The 13,664-nt window shown below is 26.8% G+C and overlaps 2 protein-coding genes across 2 annotated transcripts; one reads left to right on the forward strand and one right to left on the reverse strand.

Annotated features, from left to right (window-relative positions):
* Positions 1-5,573: 5,573 nt before the first annotated feature.
* LOC131636856 (uncharacterized) lies at positions 5,574-6,083 on the forward strand. Its single transcript, XM_058907444.1, has one exon. It carries the CDS (start codon positions 5,574-5,576, stop codon positions 6,081-6,083), a length of 510 nt encoding a protein of 169 aa, XP_058763427.1.
* Positions 6,084-7,836: 1,753 nt separating this feature from the next.
* On the reverse strand, positions 7,837-10,827 carry LOC131636850 (protein neprosin-like). Its single transcript, XM_058907439.1, has 7 exons — positions 10,617-10,827; positions 9,594-9,680; positions 9,278-9,466; positions 9,027-9,191; positions 8,600-8,653; positions 8,384-8,530; positions 7,837-8,303 (listed from the first exon to the last, which is right to left on the reverse strand). Exons 1-7 carry the CDS (start codon positions 10,818-10,820, stop codon positions 7,926-7,928), a joined length of 1,224 nt encoding a protein of 407 aa, XP_058763422.1. The 5' UTR covers positions 10,821-10,827; the 3' UTR covers positions 7,837-7,925.
* Between the last annotated feature and the right edge of the window lie 2,837 nt (positions 10,828-13,664).

The raw sequence follows: 13,664 nt of genomic DNA on the forward strand, positions 1-13,664 counted from the left end.
GATCAAGCTCTTAAATAAAGATGAATATTTTTAAAATAATATTCTCTTAACTAGGGCTGGAAATGAGTCGAGTCGAACTCGCCTCAGCTCAGTTTGACTCGTTAAGAATTGGCCGAATTCGAGTTCGAGTTCGAGTTCATGACGAACTTTTTTTTCAGCTCAAACTCGACTCATTAAGAATTAGCCGAGTTTGAGTTCGAGTTCGAGTTTATCTCGAACTTTTTTTTCAGGTCAAACTTAACTTGTTAGAAGTTCACGAACATCGCGATTTAACTCGTTAGATTTATCTTGTTAGGTTCAACTCACTTATTTCACGAACTTAAAAGTAATTTTTTAAAATCTATTATATATATATATATATATATATATATATATATATATATTTGACATTTTAAATTAATATTTTTTAAATAAAAAATATAGAAATAAAATTAAAGTTATAAGATTGGAATTCATACGATGTTAATTTTATTTGTATAATTATTTGTAGAAATATTTTGCTCACTAAATAATATAAATTATCAATTAAACCGTTAGATTAAAATAAAATATGATACTAAGATTTAGAGCAAATATTTAAACCGACTCTTAAAGACAATATAATCTATCTCATATATAATCGAGTTGACTCATGAACCTAACGAGTCGAACTATGTATAGCTCAAGTTCAGCTCATTTAGTTAACGAACTTAATTTTTAGCTCATACTCAGCTCATTTGGTTCATGAACCTAGTTCAACGATTTAATTTTCGAATCGAGTTTCGAACTATTTTCGAGTTAGTTTGGTTCATTGCCAGCCCTACTCTTAACTATGTATGATGATAAATATTTTGTTATGTACTTCAAGAATTCATTAAATTATTATAATAAATTCGCACCATTAAGATGATAAAAAAATAATATGATAATTTTTTAATATTAATTATGGATTAAATTAATAAAATAAATATATTAAAAGATTATTAATTAATTTCATGTTATTTAAAAACTTAATTGAAGAAAATAATAATTTATGAATTTTGTTGATGTTTTTTTAATTTTAAATAAAAAATTAATACAAATTTTATTAATATATATTTTTAATCTTAAAAATTTTATTTTAGATTTTGTCTCAGACCTCTAAATTTGTTGGGTCGGCCTGATTATATAGAATTGCATGAACAAGTGTATTACCAGCACAATTGCAGGGGAAAAAAAGTAGGATATCTGGTAAAAAAGAGTTGATTATATCTATCATCGACTTCATCATCTTTGTTATTAGGGTCTTGCTAATCAGTGCAACATTCTTGATAATATTTTTAAATAACTTAAAGAAATTTTTACAAATTCTAATTCTTTTAAATTAATATTATAATTTACAAATTAAAGATTGTTTTATAGTTACATATATTAAATCTTTCATTAAAAAATTATATATAAAATATTTAAGTAATACAAATAATTTTTAAATTAAAATAATTAATTTAATTAACCAATTTTAACCCGTGCCTTGCACGGGTATAGATACTAGTATACACTATTACTGCTACTATAAAGAACACATTTAACATCGAATGCGGATGAGATTTTACGTCGATGCTATAAGTGAGGTAACGAAGGACATCGTGAAAATTTACTATTTTATCATTTTTTTATTGAATAAAAGAAATATAAATATTGATTAATAAAATAAATCATTTCAAAAAATATATTTTGTAATTAGTCAATATTATAATTTTTAAGTAAACAAATCACTTTTGGTCAAATTAATTTTTTTAAAATATTTAGAAAACATTTCTACAACGAATAAGTAATTTTATCTTGATTAAAAAAGTTATTTTACTTCAATTTACTGAGTGAGATAACACTATAAGAAAAAGTAATTTTATCTCGATTAACAAAGTTATTTTACTTCAATTTACTAAGTAAGATAAACACTATAAGAAAAATTGTGTACAGGCAGGAGAATTTACCAGGGTAAAATCCATCACAAAATAAAAAATTTTGCTTGGGCTAAGCCCCCTGTAATGTGTGAAATGAAAGAAAAATTATATAACTACGTCGCATGAGGTAAGCCCTTGCATACATGACTACAAAAAATTTTAAATTTTAAAATTGAACATTGTGAAGGTTCATCCATCACAGAAATAAATGGTGCCAAAATATTATTTTCTTGGGCAGACAAAAGTCAGCATTTGCGAGGGATAGCCCAAAGCAAAAATTAACTATTTAGATTGCGAGTAGACCTAGAAAAATTAAATTGTTAGGTCAAATCAGTGTTCAACATACATGCCAGGGTGATTAATAAGTGGTATGTTGTTATCACAAATTTGCTAGGGGCTACTCTCATAAGTGTCTATAATAATTAGACGTATTTCACTTGTTCTTCTCCACTTATCCAGTAACCCTTATACCTCCCACTCATTTTCCCTCTTCTCTTTGACTCTTTTAAATCATTCCTTCAAATCTACCTCAATATTTTCGGATTTAACTTCAAAATCTTCAATATTTTATTCATTTTAAAATAAATATTTATGTTTAACTTTAATTTTTCATTTCTTTTTATTTTTCACTAATTTAATTCAATTTTTGGTCAAATTGTGTAAAAAAATAAAAAAAATTAAAAATTATATATTTTTATTTTATAATATTTAAATTTTTTAAGTGTTACTCTTGGTGTGATGTTAATTTTATTATATTGTTAAAAATTATATATTTCTTAAAAATATCATAATGTTAAAAAGTTTATGTTTTTTTATGTGGTATTGTTGTTGATTGTCAGTGTGTTGTATATGTTTTTTTTTAAAATATGTTAATTTTTAAATGTTATTATAATATTGTTAAAAACCTTGAATGAAAAACATATTTTAGTAATACATTTGTACATTTTATTTTTATTATGGATATATATAATTTGGGTGATGTGAAAACCACTACTCCAAAACACACATCTAACGTCGGATGCGAAAAATGCGTTTGACTCAGATACGGAAACGAGGTAGTGAAGAGTGCAACACCCCTTTTTTAACCCCAAATTATAATAAACAATATTCAGAGTAAGCATGCATAAAGGAAAAAAGGGCGCCACATGTTGATTACCACAAAATGAAAAATCCCAAAATAACATACATACAACATTCATAACATACAAAGATCATATTGTAACACCACAATATAAATCTCATGCTTTCATACATTATGAATAAACGTTTGCGGAAAAAATTGAATTTCTATTAAGAGTTTCAATGAATATATCTCATACTATATTCATCTACCAAATTCAAATTAACATTTACAAACATGCTATTTTGAAATCCACAATCTAGGCCATAAAGCCTTAAAACAACATATCCAATATATCAAACAATACATCCAAATATCCAACAAAACATAAAAAATAGCAATATCCAAACATAAGCATAAGTCTAAAGGAATCCCCCCAAGTGTTACATGATCAGAGCATATGACTCGCTACCTAATCCAATAACAAACTCAGGAGCTCTTCGGCTAAATCCTCGGACAAACTACTACTCGTCTGAACCTGCACGTTACCAACAAAGAGCAACATTCAAACAGAAGGGTGAGAATTCAAATTATTATAGAAAACAAAATAATGAGAAATATAAACATAAACAAGCATACATTTCACAATTCACCATTCTTCATAAAAACATGCTTTTATAACCATACATCAAAGTTAACATGTGTTATCATTAAACAACCAAGTTCCATCACTCAAGTAATTATATCTAATTACCAGTTCAACAATTGTAATCCACTAATGAAATGTCATCAAGTATACAATTATCACACAAAATTCTACATTATGCATCACTTATCACATAATTAATCCACACCAATCATATTGCAAAATCACATAAACAATTCACACTGACACGTGCGACTCAAGTGTGACTCTATGCAATATGCATGTGGATCCCATCTGTTATCATTTCCGGTCATGTCAATTGCCTTTCTCTATAGACTAGATAACCACCTCAAAGCTCCATACGGTGTTAAGCTTTCAAATCTCATTCGGCTTAGATTTGGCACAAGTATATAACCTTCACGAGATTACCCAACATTGCCACTTTTAAAGGCTCATGCTGGTGTACGTATGCAACAAAACAAGACTCATGCATTTAAGACGATCTCTTTATGTCCTAAACTACACAATCACATCTTTACAACTTTGCAAAATATTACACAACATGACATTAAATCCAAATCTCAAACACCAATTAGCATTTAGCAATCAATCATATAATTCATGGTTATCATTATCACATAATACATTCATGAACATTGATTATAAACAATTCATTCATAACATACATTCATAATTACATGTTATTCACAATTAACATCATAATTAATTACATAAGTGCCAACCAATCTTATTCTATCATGTAGATAATCATATTAGCTTCAATATGCTTCAAACGACCCGTAAAAAGAAGTTACGGACAAAAGATACAACATTTCAAAGTTTGGAAAAGTTCTATACAGCATTGTCCGCTTAGCGGCCATCAAGCGCGCTTAAGGAAATCAAAATCCAATAACCTTGATTGAAGCGGCTAAAAACAGTAGCTAACATTTTCGCAGTTCCGCTTAGCGGGCTAGGTCCGCTTAGCGAGCTCACTTAATTTTTCAAAAATAAACAGCATCCGCTTAGTGAGCCAGGGGCCGCTTAGCGGGACATGCGATTTTGCAGAAAAAAAACCAAAAAACTCAGAGCTGCGAAAATCACACTCCACTATACCAAATCACTTCCAGTCACAAATAAACAGCAAATACAACTAATATTCATCATCATTCAACAACATTCATCATCAAAATCATGTTTAACCACACAAATTCATGGAAATTAACATAAACCCTAACTTTTCTATGTTTTCATGAAATTGAAAGATTGAAGAGAATATACAAACACATACATTACCCAATAATATAATCTATAGCAATTTGGATTCTAACCCTTACCTCTAGTTCAAATCCACCCTCTCGATGAAAATCTACAAATTCCCTCTTTTTCTCTTCTCCAGCCACTTTCTCTTTTTTCTATCTTTTCTATTTTCTAAATCTAGGTTATCTCACAAATTTCTCTATTAGCTCTTAATTGTTATTGGGCTTAATCCATCCAACTATCCGTTCTAACTCAATTAAGCTTATTAGCTAATTTACTATATTTCTATTATTTACTAAATTAGCTAAATTAACACCTTAGCACATAATTAAATAATTATCACCCAAATAATAATTAAATAAAACACATACTTATCAAAACACCAAATACTAATTAAATAAATATCTAATAAAAATAAGATGTTACAAAGGGTGTCATGAAAATCTATCCCTTACCACCTCGTATATTAAAATATACACGGGTAAATAACATGGGATCGATTCCTAGCATCAACATTTTTATTATTTTCAGAACTGGATGACACGCTCAATATTAACAATCGGTGTTTTGAAAAACCAAGGTAATAGATCAATGTTATTAAATCAATGACATAATTTCATTATAAACCAAACAACCTAAATGTTCACATCTTTACATCATATTATGCATAATTTCACAGTGGAAATCCATGGAGAATAATGGCAGGTTTCATATGAAAAAATTGTATTTGGGTTATTTGCAACATGTACCAAAAGTAGAGTGGAAGGGTTTGTTATGCGGCGACAGAAGGATTACACTGAAAGATAGGCTGGCTAAGTTTGGTCGAATTGATGACATTGATTGTATCTTCTACAATGGTGTTGAATCTTTAGAACATATATTATTTGATTGTAGGTACACAAAACGGATTTGGGAGGACGTTCTTAGTTGGATTAAGGTGCGGCATGATCCTCTTGGCTGGAATGAGGAGATTACTTGGATGATAAAGATATGTAATAGCAGAAACTCACGTGGTCAAATAGTAAAAATGGCAATTGAGGAAATAATACACGAGACATGGTGGGATAGAAACCTAGTTGTTCATAGCATAGATAATAGTAACAAGAATACTTCAAAGAGAGATATAGATAATATTGTAAATAGTATGTGGGGTTACCCCAAACTTAGAGGGACATTAGCTCAAATATTGATGCTCTAGGTTGTAGTTAGTTGGACTTTGTGATGTTATCCGCTGGATCCTCTGGGTCGCGGCTCGTTCTTGAACTATTTTTGGTTTTAATATAATCATTATTTCCACACAAAAAATTATGCGTAAGAAGAAGTGGAAAATATCAAACATGAGATAAAGAAATTTAAAAAGACAAAGAGATGTAATCATTCAATAGCTCGAGGTATCTAGTCAACCAGAAGATATTTCCAACTTCCAAGAGAAGAAAATGTGGAGAATTAAAGAAGAAATTATTAGAAGGAAACTTGACATGCGGGAAATATTTTGACTTATAGACATTCAAAAATCATAAAAGAGGAAGAATCATAAGAATCAATATAAAATAAAAAAAACCTCTTTGAAACAAAAGAGAAAAAGAGCTTCATCCAAAGAAATCAGAGAAGAGGAATAATCAAAATGAGTACTTATGTTGAAACTTCATCCAAAAAAATCACAGAAGAGGAAGAACCAAATACAAAATGAGTACTTCATCTAATGCTGAGAGAACAGAAGTTGTTGTGGTTGTAGAGGTCCAAGTTGTTGTAAAAGACCCTTCTACCGAACGTTTGAAACCCAGGAGGCTCTCAGAAGAGGAGATCAAGAAGAAAAAGGGTGAAAAGGACACTCATCATTGATTCTGATGATGATGGAGTAGATTATACTTGATCAAATTTTCCCTCAAGCAACAGAATTTAGATATGATTAATAAAAAATGACATTTTTGTAAGTTTACAACTAATTTAAGGCTTTTATTTTATGGTTTCAAGGAATTCAAGAACTCATTTTTTATACACACTAATAATATATCAGCTTTCATCTTATGGTTATATGCTACTACATTTGAATAAAACCAAAACACATTTGCAGCAAAACAAAAAAAAATAAGGAAATGTGAATGACACACTAATGCTTCAAACACAAAATTTAAAACATAGAAATTATAACTTACAATAAATTATCTTGTTGTCTTTCCCATATTCTTGATGCATAGTCTTCAAGGTAGTTTGTACATTAACTAAGATTTCTTCTTACAAAAACATGTGTTTACATAACTATCCAAAAATTCAAAACACCAAAACCAAAACCAAAACAACTCAAAGTTATTGTGACAAAGTTTAAATAAGTAATGAACATTGAATTAAGTAGTGTTCTTTCGTTAGGACTCCTTGGAGAATAATGTTCTTTCGTTAGGGCTCGAAAATTGAATTAAGTTGACATTTAAGAAATAAAAAATATAAAGAGTATTTATCGCGGTTAATCTATAAAACACGTAAAATCTATAACAAGCAAATGTGTATTTTTTGTTGCAAAAAGAATAAAAAATTAGTTAGTTTTTATGTCGATTTTACAAAAAACCAAGGTAACATATCCGTCGTAAAAATCTAAAAAATAAAGGTGTCTTTTTGGTTCCATATAAAATATTAAATAACAGGAGTTGAGAATCGAACCTCAAACCTTGAACATATATATTTGTATCGGTTCTATTTAAATCCGAGGTAACAAATTTATTATTATTATTATTTAAATAAAATAAGGCGTCCCTGTAACATGTATCCATAATTTTTTACTATACAAGGTGAAAACTTCGTCATAAAAAACGTTATTTATTGTACTGAACTATCATAAAATATAACATTTAAAGTATACCAATTTTCCATTAAAACAAATGTATATTGAAAAACTATTGTAAGGTAAAATAATGTAATAATTATTATGACAAAAGATTCACAAAAATTAGAGAATATGGTGCCAATAAAGTATTTTTTATTTTTAGTCTTATTACATTTTATTTAAGCTTTAAAAAGTTCTTATTATATCATATTCGGTATTTCCTTAGGGGCATTTATCACTCCTGCCAGGTCCACCAAAGTAAATGTGATCCCCCCACTTTGGACTGGTATTTCCTTGTATGTTATAACAATTTGGATTTGATGCTAAATATATAGGATTTGCCAATGGAATCAAGTTGTTATCAGAATCTATAACTTGCATATTTCTAATATATGCAGCTTTTCCATAACCCTCTTCAGCAAAGTGTCCACTACCCATTGCAGTGGAAGTATGAGACCCTGTTGCTTTTGCATTCACTATTTCTCCTCCAAAATGAACTTCATCTGCAACATACTTCAAGTGTGTGAACAAGGTAGCTGGCCAGTACCCAACTATATTCCCATCTCCAATTGTAAGCAACCAATTTCCAGTGTTTTTATCCTTCACACGAAAAAATAATAATAATCATAGTTAGTATACATTATTTGAGTTCACTAAAATAGAAACAATGTAAATATTACCTTCATTATCTTTAAGGGAAGACCAAACTGCTGTCCATTATATGTAGAGAGTTTTGGAATTGAACCTCCAACTGGAAAATTTTTGTTAGTTTGAACAAAGCCTGGACACATTAAATTGTGGCACCCGGTGCTTTGATATGCATCAGCCTGCAAATATTTGTTTGATATTCATAATTTTCTCACAAATTTGTAACTTATTTTAATTATTTTTCTTACCGTCCAATAAACAAAAAATCTCGGGTTGTTGTCACCATAGAGTCGCGGGTATATCTGCATATAAATTAGATTAGACAGTTAATATATAGTTTAAAATGATAGATAGGGGGTTGAGTTGCTAATTTTATTTTGAAATTATAATTCATGGAATTTTGTTTTTTTATTTTTTTTCTGGTAGAAACCAGACATTCTCTGCACGCACCTGCAAAACTAATCTGTCGAGATAACTACAATAGACGACAATTTTTTTTAAAGAATTTAACACAGTTGTGTGTCTAGAATTGTGTTAGAACCTAAGATATCTGGTTAATTTAGAAGAGATCTTATATCAGATAATTTTGTTCTATTAATTTAAATGAATTATTAGTATTGAGTTAGCAGTATAAGGAAAGAATAAATGGAGAAAATAATGAGAATAAGAACTAACATGCCAACCAGCTTCAATGGAATTGAGATCTTTTCCATATGAACCAGAGACGAGCCACATTTGAGATAAACTGAATTCACTTTGACTTTCCAGATAAGGGCTCCATACATTGAAGGTAGCTTGAGCTCCAAAGAACTCATCCTTGTCCACTAATGCAACTGCATGCTATTCAACAATAACAAGAACAAATTTTATTACTTCCTTTAAACAAAAAAGCGCAATTAAATAATCGAGTTTTTGTGATTGCATACTTCATGAGGAAAGGGATTGGCGGCTTTTGTTCCAAAGCTATTAATAGAGTGAGCTCTTAACATGTCTTGTTCTGTTACTCTTCTAATTGGAATTGTTCCTTCAGGACATGATTCACCAGATAAACTCCAAAATTGGAAGTCACTCATATTGTCAAATTGTTTATGCTCTCTTAGACTTTTTGGAAAATCCTGTTTATATAAATATACGGAAAAAAAAACACTTTTATAAAGACTGACACATAATAGCTCTCTTAACTTAAAAATCAATTAATTTCAATTTGTTTGTTATTTATATCTAAAAAAATAAAAATCATACCATTGGTTTTTGTCCTTTCAATAAAGGATGATCAAAAGCTAATTGTTTATGAGTCAAAACGCAATCTATGATATCACCATTAGGAACCTGCAAATTGTACATAATTATGAGTCAAAAGACAATTGTACATAATTTAGACTTTAAAATAAATGTGTTCAGATGAGTAATATTTTTACATAATTAGTTGTCCATTTAAATATAATTGTTATTTCATATTTTTTCTTTATAGTTTGCATGAAAAACAGTGGAGAGAAGATATTTAAAGGAACATCATTTGACGAAAAAATTTAAATCACAAAAACATGATTTATAGCGATCAAATTATTATGTAGCCCTTGAAAAAATTAGGTAATTATTTAAAATTTGAAAAATATGAGAAAATTCCATAATTTAAAGCCCTAGTTTGCAACATTTGATAAACAAATGTGATTTACATTAAATTTTTAAAATATATACCAAAAAGATTAATCTATAACAATATATAAAGGGAAAACTATATTTTGGTGTAGCCTATTTCCTTTCCTAATTTACCCTCTATTTATTGTAAATATTGAAAAAAATAATTAAAGATGATAGATGGAAATTATCTTATTTTTAAATAAAAAATAACTTCAATCTCACACTTTCACAATTAATAATTTTTAAATTTTCAATATTTTTCATTTTTAAAACCGTTAACAAATAATATCTTATTATTTTACACGTCTGTACTGATTAAAAAGAGCGGACAGACGGGTACGTGAGTGCCCGTCTGAATGCTAGTATTTTATAAAGTAATAAGTTTAAAAAGTGTTAGGCTTATGTGACATTTTTGTATACATATTTAACAAAACACCTTTGTTTTTTTTTTTTTTAAAAACATTCATTAAATTACTACATTTTAAAAATTCCTTAAATTTTATCATTCAAATAAGGTGATTTACAGTAAACAATTTGACTTATACTCTTGAATTATATTAAATCACGAAAATTAATCCATCCAAAACTATAATTAATTATGTTAAACAATTTATTTTAACATACCTGAATAGTCTTAACTGCAGGTTTGTTGATTTGTCGAAGACGAGTAGCTATGGTCTTCTTCAACTCTTGAAGTTCTTGCTCTGATCGAAACGTTTGATTAATTGATTGATGATTTTGTGTTTGTGAAGAATTAATGGGAGAAACAAAAGAAACAACAATAAAAATGTGTAGGAGGAGACAATTCATTGAAGAACTAAAGACCATTTTTGGTTTGTGTTGTTAGAAGAAATTTAATTTATTGTGCTAGCACCCAAGCAAAATATATATAGAGACAGATACACCATGCTTCATAATTCTAATATTATTATGTTAAAGCAAATATTTATTCATTGAATAAAAAGAATCCTAAACACAAATTTAGAAAACAATCAAAAATTATTTAATATTTCTCTAATATATCATTATTTTATATGATACTTTTTAAAGTAATAGAATAGTTTTTCTTTTTAGTATAAATTGATATACCATATATGCACAACTGTAGAGATGAATCTCTCGAGCCGTGTAAGATCATATAGACGACCAAACTCTCACTCATGAGATTTAACACTGCTGCATGGTTAGGACATATATCAAACCAACGACTTCTGATTAAGTTGGAACAGACACCCACCATCTCACCCAAGTGCTCTTGGTGAATAATCGATTAATTTGACATCAAACTAATTTATTAAATTATTGGGTTAATAGGCATTTACCCCCTGCCATATAGGCGAGATTCGGTTTACCCCCAATTAATATTTTTTTTTGGATTGCCCCCTTGAAATACGAAAAGCTCTATGATTTACCCCCCTAGGACCCCCCTGTAAACTTGTTTTTTTGATTTACCCCCTGGTTTTTCACTATTTTTTACACGCTTAGGAGGTACCCTAAAAATACAGGGGGTAATCCAAAAAAAAAAATTAATAGGGGATAAACCGAATCTCGCCTATATGGCATGGGGGCAAATGTCTATTAACCCTAAATTATTTAAGAAATATTTTCAATACATTTTTAATTATATATATATATATATATATATATATATATATATATATATATATATATATATACATTTTTAAATAATTTTATTTGTATTTAAATTATATTCAATTAAAATTATATCATCTAATGTTTTTAAAAAAATATTAGTTCTTACAAAATTAATATAATTTATAAAAAAACTTAACGTTTAATTCTTACATTTAACATTTTTAAAACAATATAACAAGTCTTTCTTTTTAAAACAAAACATGCTACCAAATATTTTAAAAACAATTTAATCATTGTAATGGAAATTAATAAGTAAAAATTTAACAATAATTATATAGAACAATGGAAATTAAATTGACCCCTTTAGAACAATTTATTTACCTAAATAAATTATGAAAAAATATAATTCTATAAACTATGAGATACAATTTTAGATAAGTTTTGTTTAAATTTAATTACAATCGGTATATATAATTAAAAAAGTTACACTTTTAAATCATATACTTTAATTAAATTGTGATTAAAATATTTGGTAGCATGTTTTGTTTTAAAAAGAAAGACTTGTTATATTGTTTTAAAAATGTTAAATGTAAGAATTAACCGTTAAATTATTTTTATAAATTATATTAATTTTGTAAGAACTAATATATTTTTTAAAAACATTACATGATATAATTTTATTTGAATATAATTTAAATACAAATAAAATGATTAAAAAATTTATACTTCTTATTATTTTAAAGTTTATATATTTTTTAAGTATTTTTTTAGTCTTGAAAAATATATATAGCTTAGAGAAATTTAATTTAAAATAAAAATACTAAATACATTTTGATTATAATAAATATATTTCATAATATTTTTATAATAATTTAATTAAATAAAAATATTTTTGGTAAGAATATCTATAAATGATTTTCTTTAAAATATTAACCATTCTAGAAAAAAAATCAAGTAAAGTGTTCTTTATATGGAATATTTAAATCATAGTCGTTAATTAAATCAAATGATCGGTATTGATAGTTCTCGTTTCTCACATAAATATCAGTTCTCACTGGATACGCTATATATATGGGAGCGTATCCAGTGAGAACTGATATTTATGTGAGAAACGAGAACTATTAATACCGATCGTTCGATTTAATTAACGGTTATGATTTTAAAATTCCATATAAAGAACACTTTACTTGATTTTTTTCTAGAATGGTTAATATTTTAAAGAAAATCATTTAAAGATATTATTACCAAAAATATTTTCATTTTATTAAATTGTTATAAAAATAATGTGAAATATATTTATTATAATGAAAAAGTATTTTGTATTTTTATTTTAAATTAAAATTAAAATTCTCTAAGCTATATATACATTTTCAAGACTAAAAAAATACTAAAGAATAATGTAAACTTTAAAATAATAAGAAGTATAAATTTTTTTAATAATTTTATTTGTATTTAAATTATATTCAATTAAAATTATATCATCTAATGTTTTTAAAAAAATATTAGTTCTTACAAAATTAATATAATTTATAAAAAAACTTAACGTTTAATTCTTACATTTAACATTTTTAAAACAATATAACAAGTCTTTCTTTTTAAAACAAAACATGCTACCAAATATTTTAAAAACAATTTAATCATTGTAATGGAAATTAATAAGTAAAAATTTAACAATAATTATATAGAACAATGGAAATTAAATTGACCCCTTTAGAACAATTTATTTACCTAAATAAATTATGAAAAAATATAATTCTATAAACTATGAGATACAATTTTAGATAAGTTTTGTTTAAATTTAATTACAATCGGTATATATAATTAAAAAAGTTACACTTTTAAATCATATACTTTAATTAAATTGTGATTAAAATATTTGGTAGCATGTTTTGTTTTAAAAAGAAAGACTTGTTATATTGTTTTAAAAATGTTAAATGTAAGAATTAACCGTTAAATTATTTTTATAAATTATATTAATTTTGTAAGAACTAATATATTTTTTAAAAACATTACATGATATAATTTTATTTGAATATAATTTAAATACAAATAAAATGATTAAAAAATTTATACTTC

The sequence above is a fragment of the Vicia villosa genome, unplaced genomic scaffold, assembly GCF_029867415.1.
Source record: "Vicia villosa cultivar HV-30 ecotype Madison, WI unplaced genomic scaffold, Vvil1.0 ctg.001844F_1_1_1, whole genome shotgun sequence".
Lineage (NCBI taxonomy): Eukaryota > Viridiplantae > Streptophyta > Magnoliopsida > Fabales > Fabaceae > Vicia > Vicia villosa.